This window comes from Arvicanthis niloticus, chromosome 2, assembly GCF_011762505.2.
Source record: "Arvicanthis niloticus isolate mArvNil1 chromosome 2, mArvNil1.pat.X, whole genome shotgun sequence".
Classification (NCBI taxonomy): domain Eukaryota; kingdom Metazoa; phylum Chordata; class Mammalia; order Rodentia; family Muridae; genus Arvicanthis; species Arvicanthis niloticus.
Window position 1 is genome coordinate 17184829 of NC_047659.1, and position 14444 is coordinate 17199272.

General features: G+C 41.2%; 1 protein-coding gene across 5 annotated transcripts in view; it reads right to left on the bottom strand.

The window, feature by feature from the left end:
• The window catches only part of Scai (suppressor of cancer cell invasion), a 108917-nt gene extending 100656 nt beyond the window's left edge, over nucleotides 1-8261 (bottom strand). For 4 of the 5 annotated variants that reach the window (XM_076928695.1, XM_034495280.2, XM_076928693.1 and 1 more), the window contains exons 1-2: nucleotides 8104-8261; nucleotides 7495-7539 (exon numbers count right to left, since the gene is read on the bottom strand). In XM_076928695.1, coding sequence (XP_076784810.1) covers nucleotides 7495-7539; nucleotides 8104-8156 — 98 coding nt within the window. In that variant the 5' untranslated portion in view covers nucleotides 8157-8261. The remainder of the gene's footprint in view (nucleotides 1-7494; nucleotides 7540-8103) is intronic. The other variant, XM_076928696.1, reaches the window with a different exon arrangement.
• Between the last annotated feature and the right edge of the window lie 6183 nt (nucleotides 8262-14444).

The following is a 14444-nucleotide window of genomic DNA, read 5'->3' on the forward strand; positions in this document are numbered from 1 at the left end:
AAGAGAAAGCCAATGAGCCATGTGAGAATTTTGGGTGTTGTCTACTGGCCAACTCCCCAATTGGGCCTGGGGTAGCAGGAGGTTTAGGAGTGCCCAGACTTTGATGTAGCTATGGCATTTTAAAAATAAGCTAATGTATCTTTCATTTGTGGATCCAAAGATAGCTCCTGGGCAGGTGCGGGAGTCAAAGTGGTGTAGCACCCACTTACCACTACAGTAGAGTTAAAACCATTACAGACCACAGTCAAATTATCTTGAGCTATCTATCTTTTTGAAAGTCATTCATAGCCCACTCTTATGTCTGACTTAGCATAATTTGTTCTTTACATACTATTTGCTTAAATGAGTTAAAACTAAGAATGGCTTCAAATACATCTGAAACCTATAACAGGGTTTCTACAACCTTTCTGCAACCCACCTATAATAGACTTTATTTTAAAAAAAAATATGTTATTTTTGCATGTGTTTTGCCTGCATGCATGTCTGTGTGTGCCTGGAGCCAGTGGAGGCCAGAAGAGGAACCGGAGATGGAGATATAAATGATAATGACTACCATATGGGTGCTGGGAATTGAACTTGGGTCTTCTGCAACATAAAAGTTCAGGCATGGTAGAGTACATCTTTAACCCCAATATTCTGAAGGCTGAGGCAAGAATATCAAAAGCTCAAAACCAGAGTTGGGTATGGTGGCACATATCTTGGATCCCAGCACTAAGGAGGCAGGGCAAGTAGTTCAAGGTCAACTTGGTCTACATAGTGAGTTCCAAGACAGACAAGGCTACACAGAGAGCCCCTGTCTCAAAAACAACAAAAAGTTCAAGACTAACCTGGACTATTTAGCCAGATCCTATTTTAAAATAAGTAAATAAAGAAAGGAAAGAGAAAACAAAATCAGAGGTTACTTTGTTCAAGTGCTCAAAGCTATTACTGAAAAATCACTAAAATTGAAATTTTAGTTCAGAATTTCTTAGTCTCAGCATTACTGACTTTGTAAAAATGTTTTATTGTTTATATATAGGGCCTGTGTATATACAGCCATGCTGGTCTTGCTCTTTCAATCCTCTTCCTTCAACCTCTGAGGCCTGGGATTACATGTAAACACTGCTGACATTTGAGCTAGGTAACTGAGGCAGCTGCCTTGACACTGCAGAATGTGTAGCAGCATCTTCCCACCCACTAGACACCCAAAACTCTTACAACCAAATGCCTCCAGACTCTGCCAAATGTTCTTTAAGAAACAAAAATCTCCTTTAGTTGATGTGTTAGTGTTAGCTAGGGACAAGATATAGTCTCCTAAAGACCCATGCATCCCCTTCAGCTAGTCCATACCCATGCTAACAGTGCATCAACTTATGAATGCACCAACATAGTAACCTATTGAGGAAGTCAGAGTCCTCATGATCCAATCACTTAATCAAAGTCCCTCTTCCTCTCAACAGTGCTGCTCTGGGGACCAAGCCTTCAACATAAATCTCTTTCCCCCCCCCCAAGAGCTGAGGACCAAACCCAAGGCCCTGTGCTTGCTAGGCAAGTGCTTTTACCACTGAGCTAAATCCTCAACCTCAACACATGAATCTCTAGGGGACATTTTAGATCCAAACCATTAACAGTTGAGAAGCATTGCTTTTTTCTAGCTAGGTTCATGTCTGCTATCCCAACAGTCACGCTATCACCAAGATCAACCTTCCAGACCTTCAGGGCCTACAAATGTCTGGAATCTACCCTCACTACCAGTGAGCAGAGCTACTACAAATCCTTTGTATAAACAAAATCATCACATTATCTTGTATTACAGTGTGTTTCCCCCATTAATAAGAGTTTTCCCCCAGCATGGCCATATATCACTTATGTCTACATCTCAAGAACCTAGAATAGTATTCCAATAGTATTCCAATTTGTATCTTAAACAAACTACATATACCAAAGGCTAGAGAAATGTCTCAGCAGTTAGAGCACTTAATGCTCTTCCAGAGGATCTGAGTTAGTTCTCAGCTCACTCACTCTGCCTGTTCCAGGGAATCCAATGTCCTTGTCTATCTAGCCTGCATGAGTGCTAACCTGCAAGTTAGAATGTGTATGTACATGCACACACAAATAAAATAAAATAATCCCTAAGGAAAAAAAAAAAAAAAAAAGCCACAGGATATTCTAAACAATCCAAATAACAGAGGCATCTTTTGGGCCAGTGAAATGGTTGACTTGCTGCCAAGCCTGATGACTGGAGTTTGATTCTCTAGACACATGTAGTGGAAGGAAAGAACCAATCACCTCAAGTTTTCATCTGATCTCCACATTCACACCATGCTATGCACAAACACACACACACACACACACACACACACACACACGAATAAATGTAAATTTTAAAATTACAAAATGTCTGGTTTCCTATTGCTGTAAATAAGTAATTTTTAAAAAGCCCTCAAAAACCATCCATATTGTATGTATGTATGTATGTATGTATGTATGTATGTATGTATATATGTCTCTGTCTCTCGCTCGCTAGGGATTTAACCTAGGACCTTGCACAACTGTCTAGATTTCAGCAATGAAAATTCTACCCATACAAGTTGGACTTTGTTCTATATAGGACCTGAAAGACTTCTGTATTTCATAACCAAAATATTACTAACAGATATGTTAAACTCTTCATCACTTTTCTTTTTTTTTTTTTTTTTTTTTGGTTTTTCGAGACAAGGTTTCTCTGTGTAGCCCTGGCTGTCCTGGAACTCACTCTGTAGACCAGGCTGGCCTCGAACTCAGAGATCCACCTGCCTCTGCCTCCCAAGTGCTGGGATTAAAGGCGTGTGCCACCACCACCCGTCTCTTCATCGATTTTCAAAACCAGAGAGAGATCTGAATCTCCCTTCAGGCTAATCCACCCATCAGGCATGCACATGGTTTCCAGTCCCAGTCCACAGTAACATACTTCACCAGCCACTTACTTACTAGTTCTCTAGTTTACTGAGCCACTCTCAGTACAAAGTAAAATATGTTTGTACATAGTACCATGGAGAAAGGTAAACTAGGATGAGTAAATGAAAGTTTCAAATTGAAAACAACAGTAGATCAGCAGGTGCCTTTGGATACTGTTCAGCTTAGACTAAGAAGCACTCTGAGGAATAAGCCTTAAAAACTCATTATGGAGGGCTATGGACACAGTTCAGGTAGTGGAATGCATACCTAGCATGCATGAAGCCTTGGGTTCAAGCCACTACACTACATAACCTCCCAGGTTAGATATTCATGTAATCCCAGGATTTAGAAGATAGAAGCAGGAAAAAAAAAAGGACCAGAAGCTCATGGTCACCCTCAGCTGAGTTTGACCCTTGCTGAAAAACTTTATTATGGACTGTGAGTGTAGCTCAGTCATACGGCACTGACCCAGGACACACAAGGTCCTGAGCTACTCTCTAAAGCTGTATTAAAAACACTGTATTTATTGACTGCCCCTCCCTCCTCGGTCCTCAAGAAAAGCTCATGTCCCAGTGTGTAAACCAGTGAGGAAAATCCATTGTAGGTCTTCCTGCCCAAAAAAAAGAAAAAAAAAGTTGTGCTTCTCTTGAGCAATTTATGCTTAATGTTAGACATCACTGATCTGGAAGATTAATTTCTTCACTCACTTTACTTCAGAAAAAGCACAGCCAACCCAGAGTTACAGATTTAATTTTATTTTTTTTTCTCTCAAATAGTCTTTGGCTTGATTTACAATTCTCTCAACTATACATGTCTTAAAAAGGAGTGGAGTGGGGTTGTAGACATGACCCAGTGCTAAGAACACTTATTGCTCTTGCAGAAGACTAATTTCCATCCCAAGCACTGACATGGTGGCTCATAACCACCTGTAACTCTGGTTCAAGGGATCCAATAAACTCTTCTGACCTCCTCTAATACCAGGTACACATGTGTACACACACACACACACACACACACACATGCTGGAAAACACCCATACACATAAAAATAAACTAATTTTTAAAAAGTGAGACCTGCCCTGCTGTATCCAGAAACCGTTTCCTTGTGGTCATCTATTACTTACGGCACTTTCTATCTTTTTGCTTCCTCTTTTGCCATGGACCTTGAGCCTTGGGTAGAGGACAGTTGCACACCTGTCCAGTTGCACACCATATTGGTTAAAACAGTATGCACAAGACTTGCATATGCTTGGGCCAGATAAAATTCCAACACAGAAAATGTAGATAGACACAAAGTCCTGCTTAAGGAGTTCTTGGCAGGTGATAGCTGCTGTTAGAGGGAATTCATTTTCTTTAAGGCTGAAGCTTCTGGTAAATAAACCACCCTCCAGTGAAGGCCACAGGTCCAAGAGTATTCAGCAGCATAAACTGCACTTGGGGGAAAATAAAAAAATTACAAAACCAGACAAGCATATACATACAAAGCTGGGTGGTCTGGGAGAGAGAAGGCTGAGGGGGTTGAATATGATTAAAATGCACTGTTCAAAATTCCGAAAGAATTAATAAAAAAATCAACAAAGGTGGGATGGGGAGATGTGTAGTTAAGAGCACTGACTGCTATTTCCAAGGATCTACGTTCAATTCCCAGTACCCACTGGGCAGTTGACAGCTGTCTAAACTCTGCCAGACCCAAAGCCGTTTTATGGACTCTACAGGCCAGAATGTACCTGGTGTACTGGATTTCATGAGTTCTTTTTCACCTTGGAACTTACTGTGTACAGAAAACATTGTGCTAATCACTACACCAGGGACTCTGTGACCAGCAGCCTGTTGAACTAATTTTCTGGTTTGCTACCACCTCCCCAGCCTCAGAAAGGATCCCACTCTCACCTGTACTGGTACTAAGGATTAAGCTCAAGGCTTCCTGAATGCCAAGCAAGACAACATATATGAGAAAGGATATTTGTATGATACACAGAACTATGCAGAACAAGACACAGGGATGGATTGGGAAAGATGTACAGAGTGAACATTCTTGTACATTATTTTTGCCATATAGTTTATGAGCTCACAACATGCAGGCGACAAGAGGTGGATTCACATTCAGTTAGAATCATCGCATGAAAATGTGGGAGCTAGCGAACCGGCGGTGGCGCAGCCCGTAAGGCGCCCGCCTACAGAGGGCTCGGGTCTCTCTTGTGCGTGCGTTCGAATCCCGCCTGCTCCTTCCCACGTCTCGTGGGGAAAAAAAAAAAAAAAAAGAAAGAAAATGTGAGAGCAAAAGAGGAAAGGGCACAGGGAAGGGGAAGAGAATGGAGAAAACCCTCATTGAGGATGTGATGTATGTACTAAGTTTCAAAGAAAGAAGCAGAGTGAAAGTACTGAGAAAGAAAGAGTAATCATGTATAAAAATTAAAGAGAAGAAACATTCTGGAAATGGCTAACAGAACACACTTTCAGCAATTCACTCATCTTGGCTCATCAGATGGCAAGTCCATCAAAGAGAATTTCTATGGCTACAACACTAGCCAGTGGCTAGAAAAGGAGGTAGAAGGGAAACAGACAGCCTTCAGTTAGGCTAAAAAAAATTTGATTTATGTTCAACAACAAGGAGGAAACACATGAGAAATGCATGACCATGGCAAAGCACAGTAAATAAACTGAAGATTAGTGGCCAAAAAAACCCAGTCAGGTAATATTCAGTTACCCCACAGTTTGGCAGGGGGTAATTGAGAAATAAACTACGACCATATATAATACAACCTTGTAATATTTTCATTTTCTAATTAGCATCACTAAAAAAGTTAAACATAAAAGTTTGTGTGTGTGTGCATGTATGTATGTATGTACATATGTATAAATGTAGAGGACTCACTACTATTGGTGGCAGGACAGAGACTAGGAGGGAGGGAAGGGACAAACAGATTTACACATCAGACCACAGGAATCCTAGTTTACTGTACAGTCTACAAAGCAGCAACAGGCTAAGCAGTAACAAGAGTTCTGCCTGCTATGAAAGTAATTTTAGAAATAAGAAAAATTACTTAATTTGGGCCAGCAAAACAACTCAGTGGATAAAGACACTTACTGCCCTGTCTGACAACCCGAGTTCAATCTGAGACCCACATGATGAAAGAACTGAGTCCTGCAAACTGTCCCTGCCTTCCGTGCTTGTGCATACATGTACATGCACACATACACATGCACACACATATATATGCACACACACACACACACAAAATAAATGTAAAAATTTAAGTTTACTCTAATACATCTTATTATTTTACCAGGAAATCATTAAAATTTAGAGTGAGACCCTCACATTCATATTTTTGTGCTAACAACTGTTGTAAATTATTCTCTGACCTCCACATGCAATGCCCACACTCACATATACATACAAAATGAGAAATGTAAAAAATTTTTTAAATTACACTGAAAATTGACAGTACTGAGGTAAAGACAGGCAGATAGATCCAGGACTTACTGGCTGACTGGCCAGCTTAGCCAAATGGTGAGCCTCAAGTCTCACTGACAGAGCCATAGCCTGCTGTGCCTCACAGGGACATGCATATATGTGCATTCACCTGCACAGAAAAACACATACCCATCTACGAACAATTCAGTTCCTCAGGTATGCTAGCCAACCCTGTGGGTGCTCAGTAGCTCTCTGTGTGTCTGTTGAGTGGACACGTAGGCCTAAAAAGTAACTAAGCTATTTGGCTACTGGCCACTCCCACCACTGGCATTTGCATCTAAGGTAGAGGTTATCTGTATATTAATGGACAATGTCCAAAGTATTATATGAGATTGATGCTCCCGGCCACAACTTACTACTGTAGCTTACTTTCTCCATTCCAATATAGGTAAAAAAGGAAAACTTCAAATAATTAAATAAAATTGTGTTGCAGTACCTAACAAATAAAACACACCAAAACATATTTATGGGGTGAATACTCTTCTTCATTGCCTAAGGAAAAATTCAGTTGTCTGAGGCCTATGTAAGTCCTTAGTTACTATTTTCCTATTAACCATTTCAATTTATTAGACTTTATATACAATAAAAAGAGAAAGCCAGAGATGGGACTACTTTTAATTGTATATTTATTAGCATCACGGTATAAAGAACATAAATCTTGCAGTCAGACAGCCTGGATTCAAATTCTGGTTCTATCATTTATTAGATGTGTGATCTTTGCTAAGTATTGGCTACTCTATGGTTCAGTTTACTCGTCTGCAGAACTGTGTCACAGAAAATAATACAGAGAATCTGTATACAACACTTGGCACACAGTAGCTGATCAATGACAATTTCCGTTAGAGATGCCAAAGTTGAAATTATGACCAAAGTCGAAAGCGAGGCTTGCTTAATGTTTCACGTTTCCTGTATCTTATACCTGAAAGTGGTAGTGGCGGTGGTAATCTGAAGTTCTCAAAGGGAATACCTTCCATGCTGTCGAATTTACTAAAAAAAGGACCTAAATAAGAAACTTTATCTACTCACCACGTAATTATGCAGCACAGGGGCAGCCAAGCAAACAGAAAAAGCCGAAGCTACAGAGGAAGGCATTTGCCTTACCTGCTTTTCCGTTTTCGAGGTGGTTTCTCCACTGTGCCAGACAGTCTACAGACCAAACAAATGAGACCCGTAACTAAGACAACACACCCTTAGCCTCGCCTTGCCTGTGGGGCACTCCAAGTACCACCCTCGGGGGCCACAGGCTGACCACAGGTTGGCTCTGCCTACCCGTGACCTTACCATCACCCCTCATGCGGGGCTTCCTTCCCTCCCGCGACCAAGCGACCCGGGACTCACTGATGCCCCAATGCTCTCGGTTCCCTGCCCCAAATGTTCGGTTCCCCCAGCCACCCGCCCCGCCGGCCTCATTGTCTGCCCTGAGCCGCAGGCCCCCCCCCGCCCCCAGCTCCCCTCAGACGCGGCCCCGCCCCTCAGACCCGGTTCCCCGCATTCCTTGGCTCCCCGGTGGGGCGCGCGCCCTCCGCTCTCGCCCAGCGCGCCCTCGCTCTCCGCCCCGATGAGCTGCTCTCCCTCGGCGACCCCAAGATGCTGCGTGCCTGTACCCCCGCCCCTTCAGGGCTCGGCGCCTCGACACCACGGCCGCCACCCCCAGGCCCCTCTCTCGGCCCCTCGCCCCTAGCTTCCGCCTCCCAACGCAGCCCACCCCACCTGGGGGCCAGGCGACTCCGCGGCTGCTGGGACTGCCGGGCTCCTCTGACCATCCGGCTCCTGCTCCGCCGCGGGAGATGCTCCGGCGGCCGCAGGGCTCGCTCGGGAAGCTGAAGCGGCGGAGGCTGGAGTAGGCGGAGAGACCGGAGGAGGGCCTCGCGCCTCGGCCAGGCTTGCCGCGGGGCCCGGCCCCTCTTCGCCTTTCCTCTGTTCCTATTGGCCACAACGGCAGGGTACCTGAAAATCCGACCGCTGATTGGGCGCTTGGGCCGTCACGTCCCGCGCGGCCCACCCCGAGTTTGGTTGAGACTGCAGGTGGCGGCAGAGGTGCCTTAAAAACTGCTAGCAGAGCGGGAGGAGCCCTGAGCGCCTCCTTGTGCCAGAAGAGAGGACTTTACATCTCCGGCACCAGACACCTGCCTGCAGGTTCTCTTTGGCTAGCATCCCGCATCCCAGACACCTCCCAGACACCTGCTAATCCTCCCGCCTCCGCACCGCTCCAGAACCAAAATCAAGCACTGCACTTTCTCCAGATACATTCAGAAGATGGAGGGCAAAGCAGCTGTCTTTCATAGTCTTCTGAATCATCTCGAATGCAGTCCCTGAGGCTTAATGTTACCCTTCAAAAAGGACTCGATCTCAAATTGTAAGGATCCAGCAGTTTGGATCCTAAGCTTGGGTGCAAGCTTGTAAGAAAGCAGAATTTAATTACCTTGGGGGAAAAACATTGCAAAAAGAACCAATTACAATAACCACGAGGAATGTATTCCATTTTGAAAAGCCTGAAAAGAACTGCTTCTTGTATAAGCTACCCATTCTGTGGCACTGCAGATGATTCAAAAATCTAACCAGTTAATCATTTTTGGTATAAAACTTCACTTTTTGACAGACCTAAGCATGCAAAACTACCATCATGTAAGTACAATCAATACTAGTAATCTTTTCAATTCTGCTCTAACAAAGAACTATCTTTGAAAATATAGCAGATGTATATGTAATGCACCTGAGGAATATAATTCTTAAGATCTATGCAAATCTGTCTGGCAGATTCTAAGTTCATTTCTTCCATTTGGGAGAAGGCACAAGACTTTCTCTTGAGCCATTTTCATTTTAGTAGAACACATTTTGCTAAAACACACACCAACAATGTAGTGGCAGATATATGGCTCAGCAGGGTAAACAGTGCTTGCTGTTCAAGCCTGATGTTGTGGCTTGTCCTCGAACCCACAGAGGAACGCTTTCAAAGACTCTCTGACCTCCACATGCACATGACACACACACCTGCACACACAGCAGCAAATAAAAATGCATGAGAAGTATCTCACAAATCTCCATAAATGGATAGTATCCCGATTATTGAGATACTAGTTTTTTCACCGAACCAAACATATTTGGTGTAAGGGCTTCTCCTTTATTCTTAATTAGTTCATCTTGCATCTATCTTCAATGCTGGAGTGGGCTTCCTTTTATGAAACAGGATGTTGCAAGTTGTAGTGGGATTTTATTTTTGCATTGCTGAGGAGCCACTCTTATTGCATTTATGAAAGGGAGGATGAAGTAAAAAAAAAAAAAAAAAAAAGAGAGAAGAGAGGAAGGAAAGAATTCTGAGTCATGTGAATGAATGCTAGACATTTAGGAGGCCAGAAGACAGCTTGTGGGAGTCAGTTCTGGCCTTCCATCATGTAGGTCCTGGGGAATCAAACTCAGGTCATTAGGCTTGGTGGCAAACACCTAATCTGCTGAGCTACCTTGCCGGCCCACTGCTGAGGATGTAGTCTAGGACCCCCAGCATGTGCTCCTTCAGAATTGCATTTCCAGGTATTATGGGAATTTAAAAGTTTTGTGTCTATGGGTGTTTTGCCTCCATGTAGCCTGTATGCTATAGGCATATCTGGTGTCCCTGTAGGATTCTGAGGTTGGAGTTACAAGTTGTGATTTACAGGTTGAGAAATGAATCCCAGGCTTCTCTGGAAGTAGCCTGTCTTCTTCACCACTTAGCCATCTCTCCAGCCATTATCGGAGTTTAAGAATAGCTTTGACTAGGGAACAACAGTCTGTTGTTCCCCCCAAATGATGTAATCCTAGGACCACCAATCATGTCAATTTTATCCTATTTCCATTCACCTTATCAATCCAAAAGAAATTAAGGCTATTCAGGTTGAGGAGCCCTGAGGTAATCTTGAAATATTACTAAAATCCTCCTTCTACTACTCAACATTTTCCATGGCCAGTATTCTCTGAAGCACAGACAATCTGTCAACAGAACTGCCACTCCTAGTTGTTAGGCCTTTCTATAAAGAATACTTCATACTGTGTCCCAAGATCTATCATCTCAGCTTCTGGACTCTCACATAAAACATGCACATTCTATTACTCCAGACCACTATTTTATGTCTCCTCCTGCATCAGACACTTCCTTTAAATCCCTTGCATTTAAAAGGCTACACTGTGGGGCTGGAGTGATGGCTTAGTGGTTAAGAGCACTTGTACTTGCAGAGGACCTGGGTTCAGTTCCTAGAACCAACATGGAGGCTCATAATCATATCTAATCCTGGATCTGATGCCCCCTTCTGAACTCTATGCATACATAAATGCAGGCAAAAACATTCATTCACATAGGACAAATAAACTTTTTTTTTTTTTTTTTTAAAGCTATATACTGTTAGCAGTTACGTTTCACCCTGGGTTCTTTTTCCTAATCACACTGATTTTGGTTGAGTCCTCAGTAAATAGCAGCTTTGGGCCAAGTACTGGGCATTTTGTGGGTGCTACTTTTAATACTATAACCAACTTTAGTATATTCCTTTTAGAACAGAAATAAAAGATCAGAGAATTCAATTTGCTCAGGGACACACAGCTTCAAAAGCTAATAGTGCTTAAAATAGAAGGCTTGAGCAGTCACTGTGGTGCGCCCTCAGGGCTCATCATCTAGTTCTCCTGTGTGACCTTGACAAGTTACTTGTTCTCTCTAATCCCATTTCCTCATTTGTGTTGGGCAGTGGGGAAGCAACATAGGCAGAGATCCATAGCAAGAGTACCGCAAGACTCTTGCTGGGGATGATGGAGTATGTCTTAGATCCCAGCCCTTGGAAGGAGCAGTTTGATCTATGTGGTGAGAATCTGTCTCAACCGACCCACCCTGTCAAAAAAATAAATAAATAAAAATAAATCACAAAATAGGACAAGCCTGGCTGGGAATGTAGCTCAGTGGAAGACCACTTACCTAGCATGCACAAGGCCCTAACGCCCTGGGTTCTTTTCTCAGCACTGCAAAATGGGACATGATTAGCATCTACCTAAAATGTTTGAGTATAGATTTTTAAAATATATTCCACTCTCATTTATATACAAAATGTGAGAATCATTATTAGGTATTCAGAGTGGCATATATTACACAATAAATGTTTTTGTTGAAATACATAAGAGAAGTTGTGTATAAACCTCATAGACTGTTTAATTAAGGACCATGCTAGTAATCTAAGTACAAAATTATTCTCATGAGAAAGGCACACATTCATGCGATGAAGAAAACTTGCCTCATTCTAGGGACTTTTCAAATGTCTCTTACTGGTTTTGATGACCACACTTTCATTTTCATTACCACACTCTAAATATACAATTCAAAGAGTTGTCATGACTTCATGAAGCATGGTGCTGGACACAGAATCTAGGTTGCAACAATAAATAGTGCTTTTAAGAAACTGGAACACTTAGCCCATAGGCAAATGCAGGGGGGAAAACAGGTTAGTTCTGTTTACTAGTCAGGCAACCAAGTGAAAAAGCAAGCATTTCTTTGAAAACATAAATTATATGAAACGCTACCTTCTTCTCGGGGAATTCTATAGACTGCATTAGATAAAATTATTTTTCACAAACTTCCTATAATCTTTTTATTAATTGACACTGAGGGAATGTAGCACCTTTCATTCAAAGAACTGAAGGTGCTTTACAAACATTAGCATTTAAAAAACAATGACATTTAGAAATTTGGATTTCTGTAGATAAATCTTGTAGTTAAATCTCTTCAACTCTGTACAATTTTCTGGAAGCTGACAAAAGTGATTCTACTTCTGACAATGGCAGGCTTTCACAGTACAGGCATTTCCCAACACCCGGAGCTGGGGTTACAGAGCAAACACACACAGATCTTAAATGCAACAAACATTTTGAATCTTATTTCAAAAGCAAAACTCAGCATTTAAGATGTCAAAATCTTCCAACAGTCCTAGACATCCAGATGGAACAGGAGCTGGTACAGGTTGCATATTAGATGTAGTCAAGGCTTTTTAGATCACACACGAGTGAATACATTTAAAGAAAAGAAATGAGATTCTTCAAGAAAAAGCATTGACCTACGGAAAGCTAGCCAAGAGTCTATCAGCCAAACGAAGGAGGAGATGGCAATTCAAAGTAGACAGTTCTCACTGGAGCCTAGAACACTTTATTAGAAACCAAGTATATCACAGGCAAATAAAAATAGTTCTTAGCTCCATTGATACAACAAGGGATTTTACATTCGGCCTAGGTACAGGGAGTAGCAGATTCCCTCGCCTACAGATCTCTGGCTTGCAAGTATCTCCCACCACAAGATTACTCTGTATAATACATAGCCCTTGTTTAGTAGAGGGATCCAATTATTCTTTTTCAGGCTTACAAAGTCCAATACATTCACTCTCCCTTTCCTTCCCAAGTGTAATAGCAAGAACTACTTTTTCCATGTCCCAAAGCCATTATCAGTGGAAGAAAAGTCAGGCAAAACAGAGATGGCAGTTAAGGAATGGACAGAATATTATTGGCACATGCCCAGCTAGTGACAAACAAATGCAGTACACCATGACTTGAAAATAAGTCACATTACAAGGAGAATAAAACAACTACATCAACTAAGCTAAGGAGTGTGAAGTGGAAAGGGGATTGCGAGTTACTGGTTTTACTGGTACAACTTAGAAGCAGTGGAGGGCAAGCACTTAAATACAATGGTGACATGAACAAGAAAATACTGCAGAGCTGTTCAAAAACCACACCAAGCTGTCTGCATCATTAATTCCAGTGTTTCACAATTAGTAAAATACATAGCTACATATTCTTGTGAGATAAAAATACCTTTCCACCTGAATTACACTGGGGTTAGGACAGTAACACAAAGCTACTGATCCACTATTAGTTCAAGTGTATGCATCAAATGTCTCAGCCACTTCTTTCATAGAGCTACACAATTAAAAACTGTACAAGGAGCTGGGTGGTTGGGGACAAATAAAAATCAAAATAATATTGTGCTCATTCAATAAAAGAAACCCTGATGAAAGATTATTTGCCAAGAAGCTTAGACTATTAAGATCTTTATTGCATTTTTAGATAACCTGGAAGTTCTTATCCTGAAGGGGAAAAGTTGTTTTTAAAACTACCTGAACAGATGCTAAAGTGCTTTATCAATCAACCTCACACAGATTTCCTGGGATGACAAGAAATTATAAAGGGATACCAACAATTTCATACAATGGTATATCCCCAAATCATCTATGACTACAGTCATAAGAGATAATGATATACTTGTCCTTATTAAGTGGACAATTATATATCAAGAACTGATCATCACAACCCTTTAGATAGTCAAATTACAAGTACAAAGCTGAAATATGGTATAACAGACCTTCACAAGAGAACAGTCTGTTTCTTCTTATACTTTAAATAATCTGCTTCAGATTACAGTTCACAAACACAAGGGTTCTGACTGTTCAGCCTTTAAAATTGCAGTTAAAAACTGAATACTTTGTAAAAGTTAAGGTCAAGGGTTACAGTGAGAGAGTGCTTGCTATTGAAAAGTACACGTGTTTACTTGATGATATTCATGACGGAGTGTAAACTGGACTGAGCACATTCTACTCAACTGGTATCAAATCAACACATTAATGCTACAAGTAGTAAATGTTTTTCTAATACTATAGAAATAAAAACATTAATATGGCAGTTATGTTCTTTAGGCACAATTTAGTGATTTTTTAAAAAAATATTGAATTTCAATTGAAATTTTGAACTCAACCAAAGGGTCAAAAACTTAAAACAAAGAAAACGAAAAAGAACAAAAAAAAAAAAAAAAAAAAAAAAAAAAAAAAAAAAAAAAAAGAAAGAAAGAAAACAAAGAAAGAAAAAAAAGAAAAAGTAACTTTCAGCTAACAATGTAAGTTGTTTAAAATTTCTAACACTTAACCTATCTGGGTTTTAAGATTATTTTATTAAAAAATACAAGATTTCTGAAAAAAGATCAGTACAATTATCTTAATGTACAAAGTCATAGCTGTAGCAGTTTTTAACTAAAATTTAAAAACACAACAAGGAGGGCA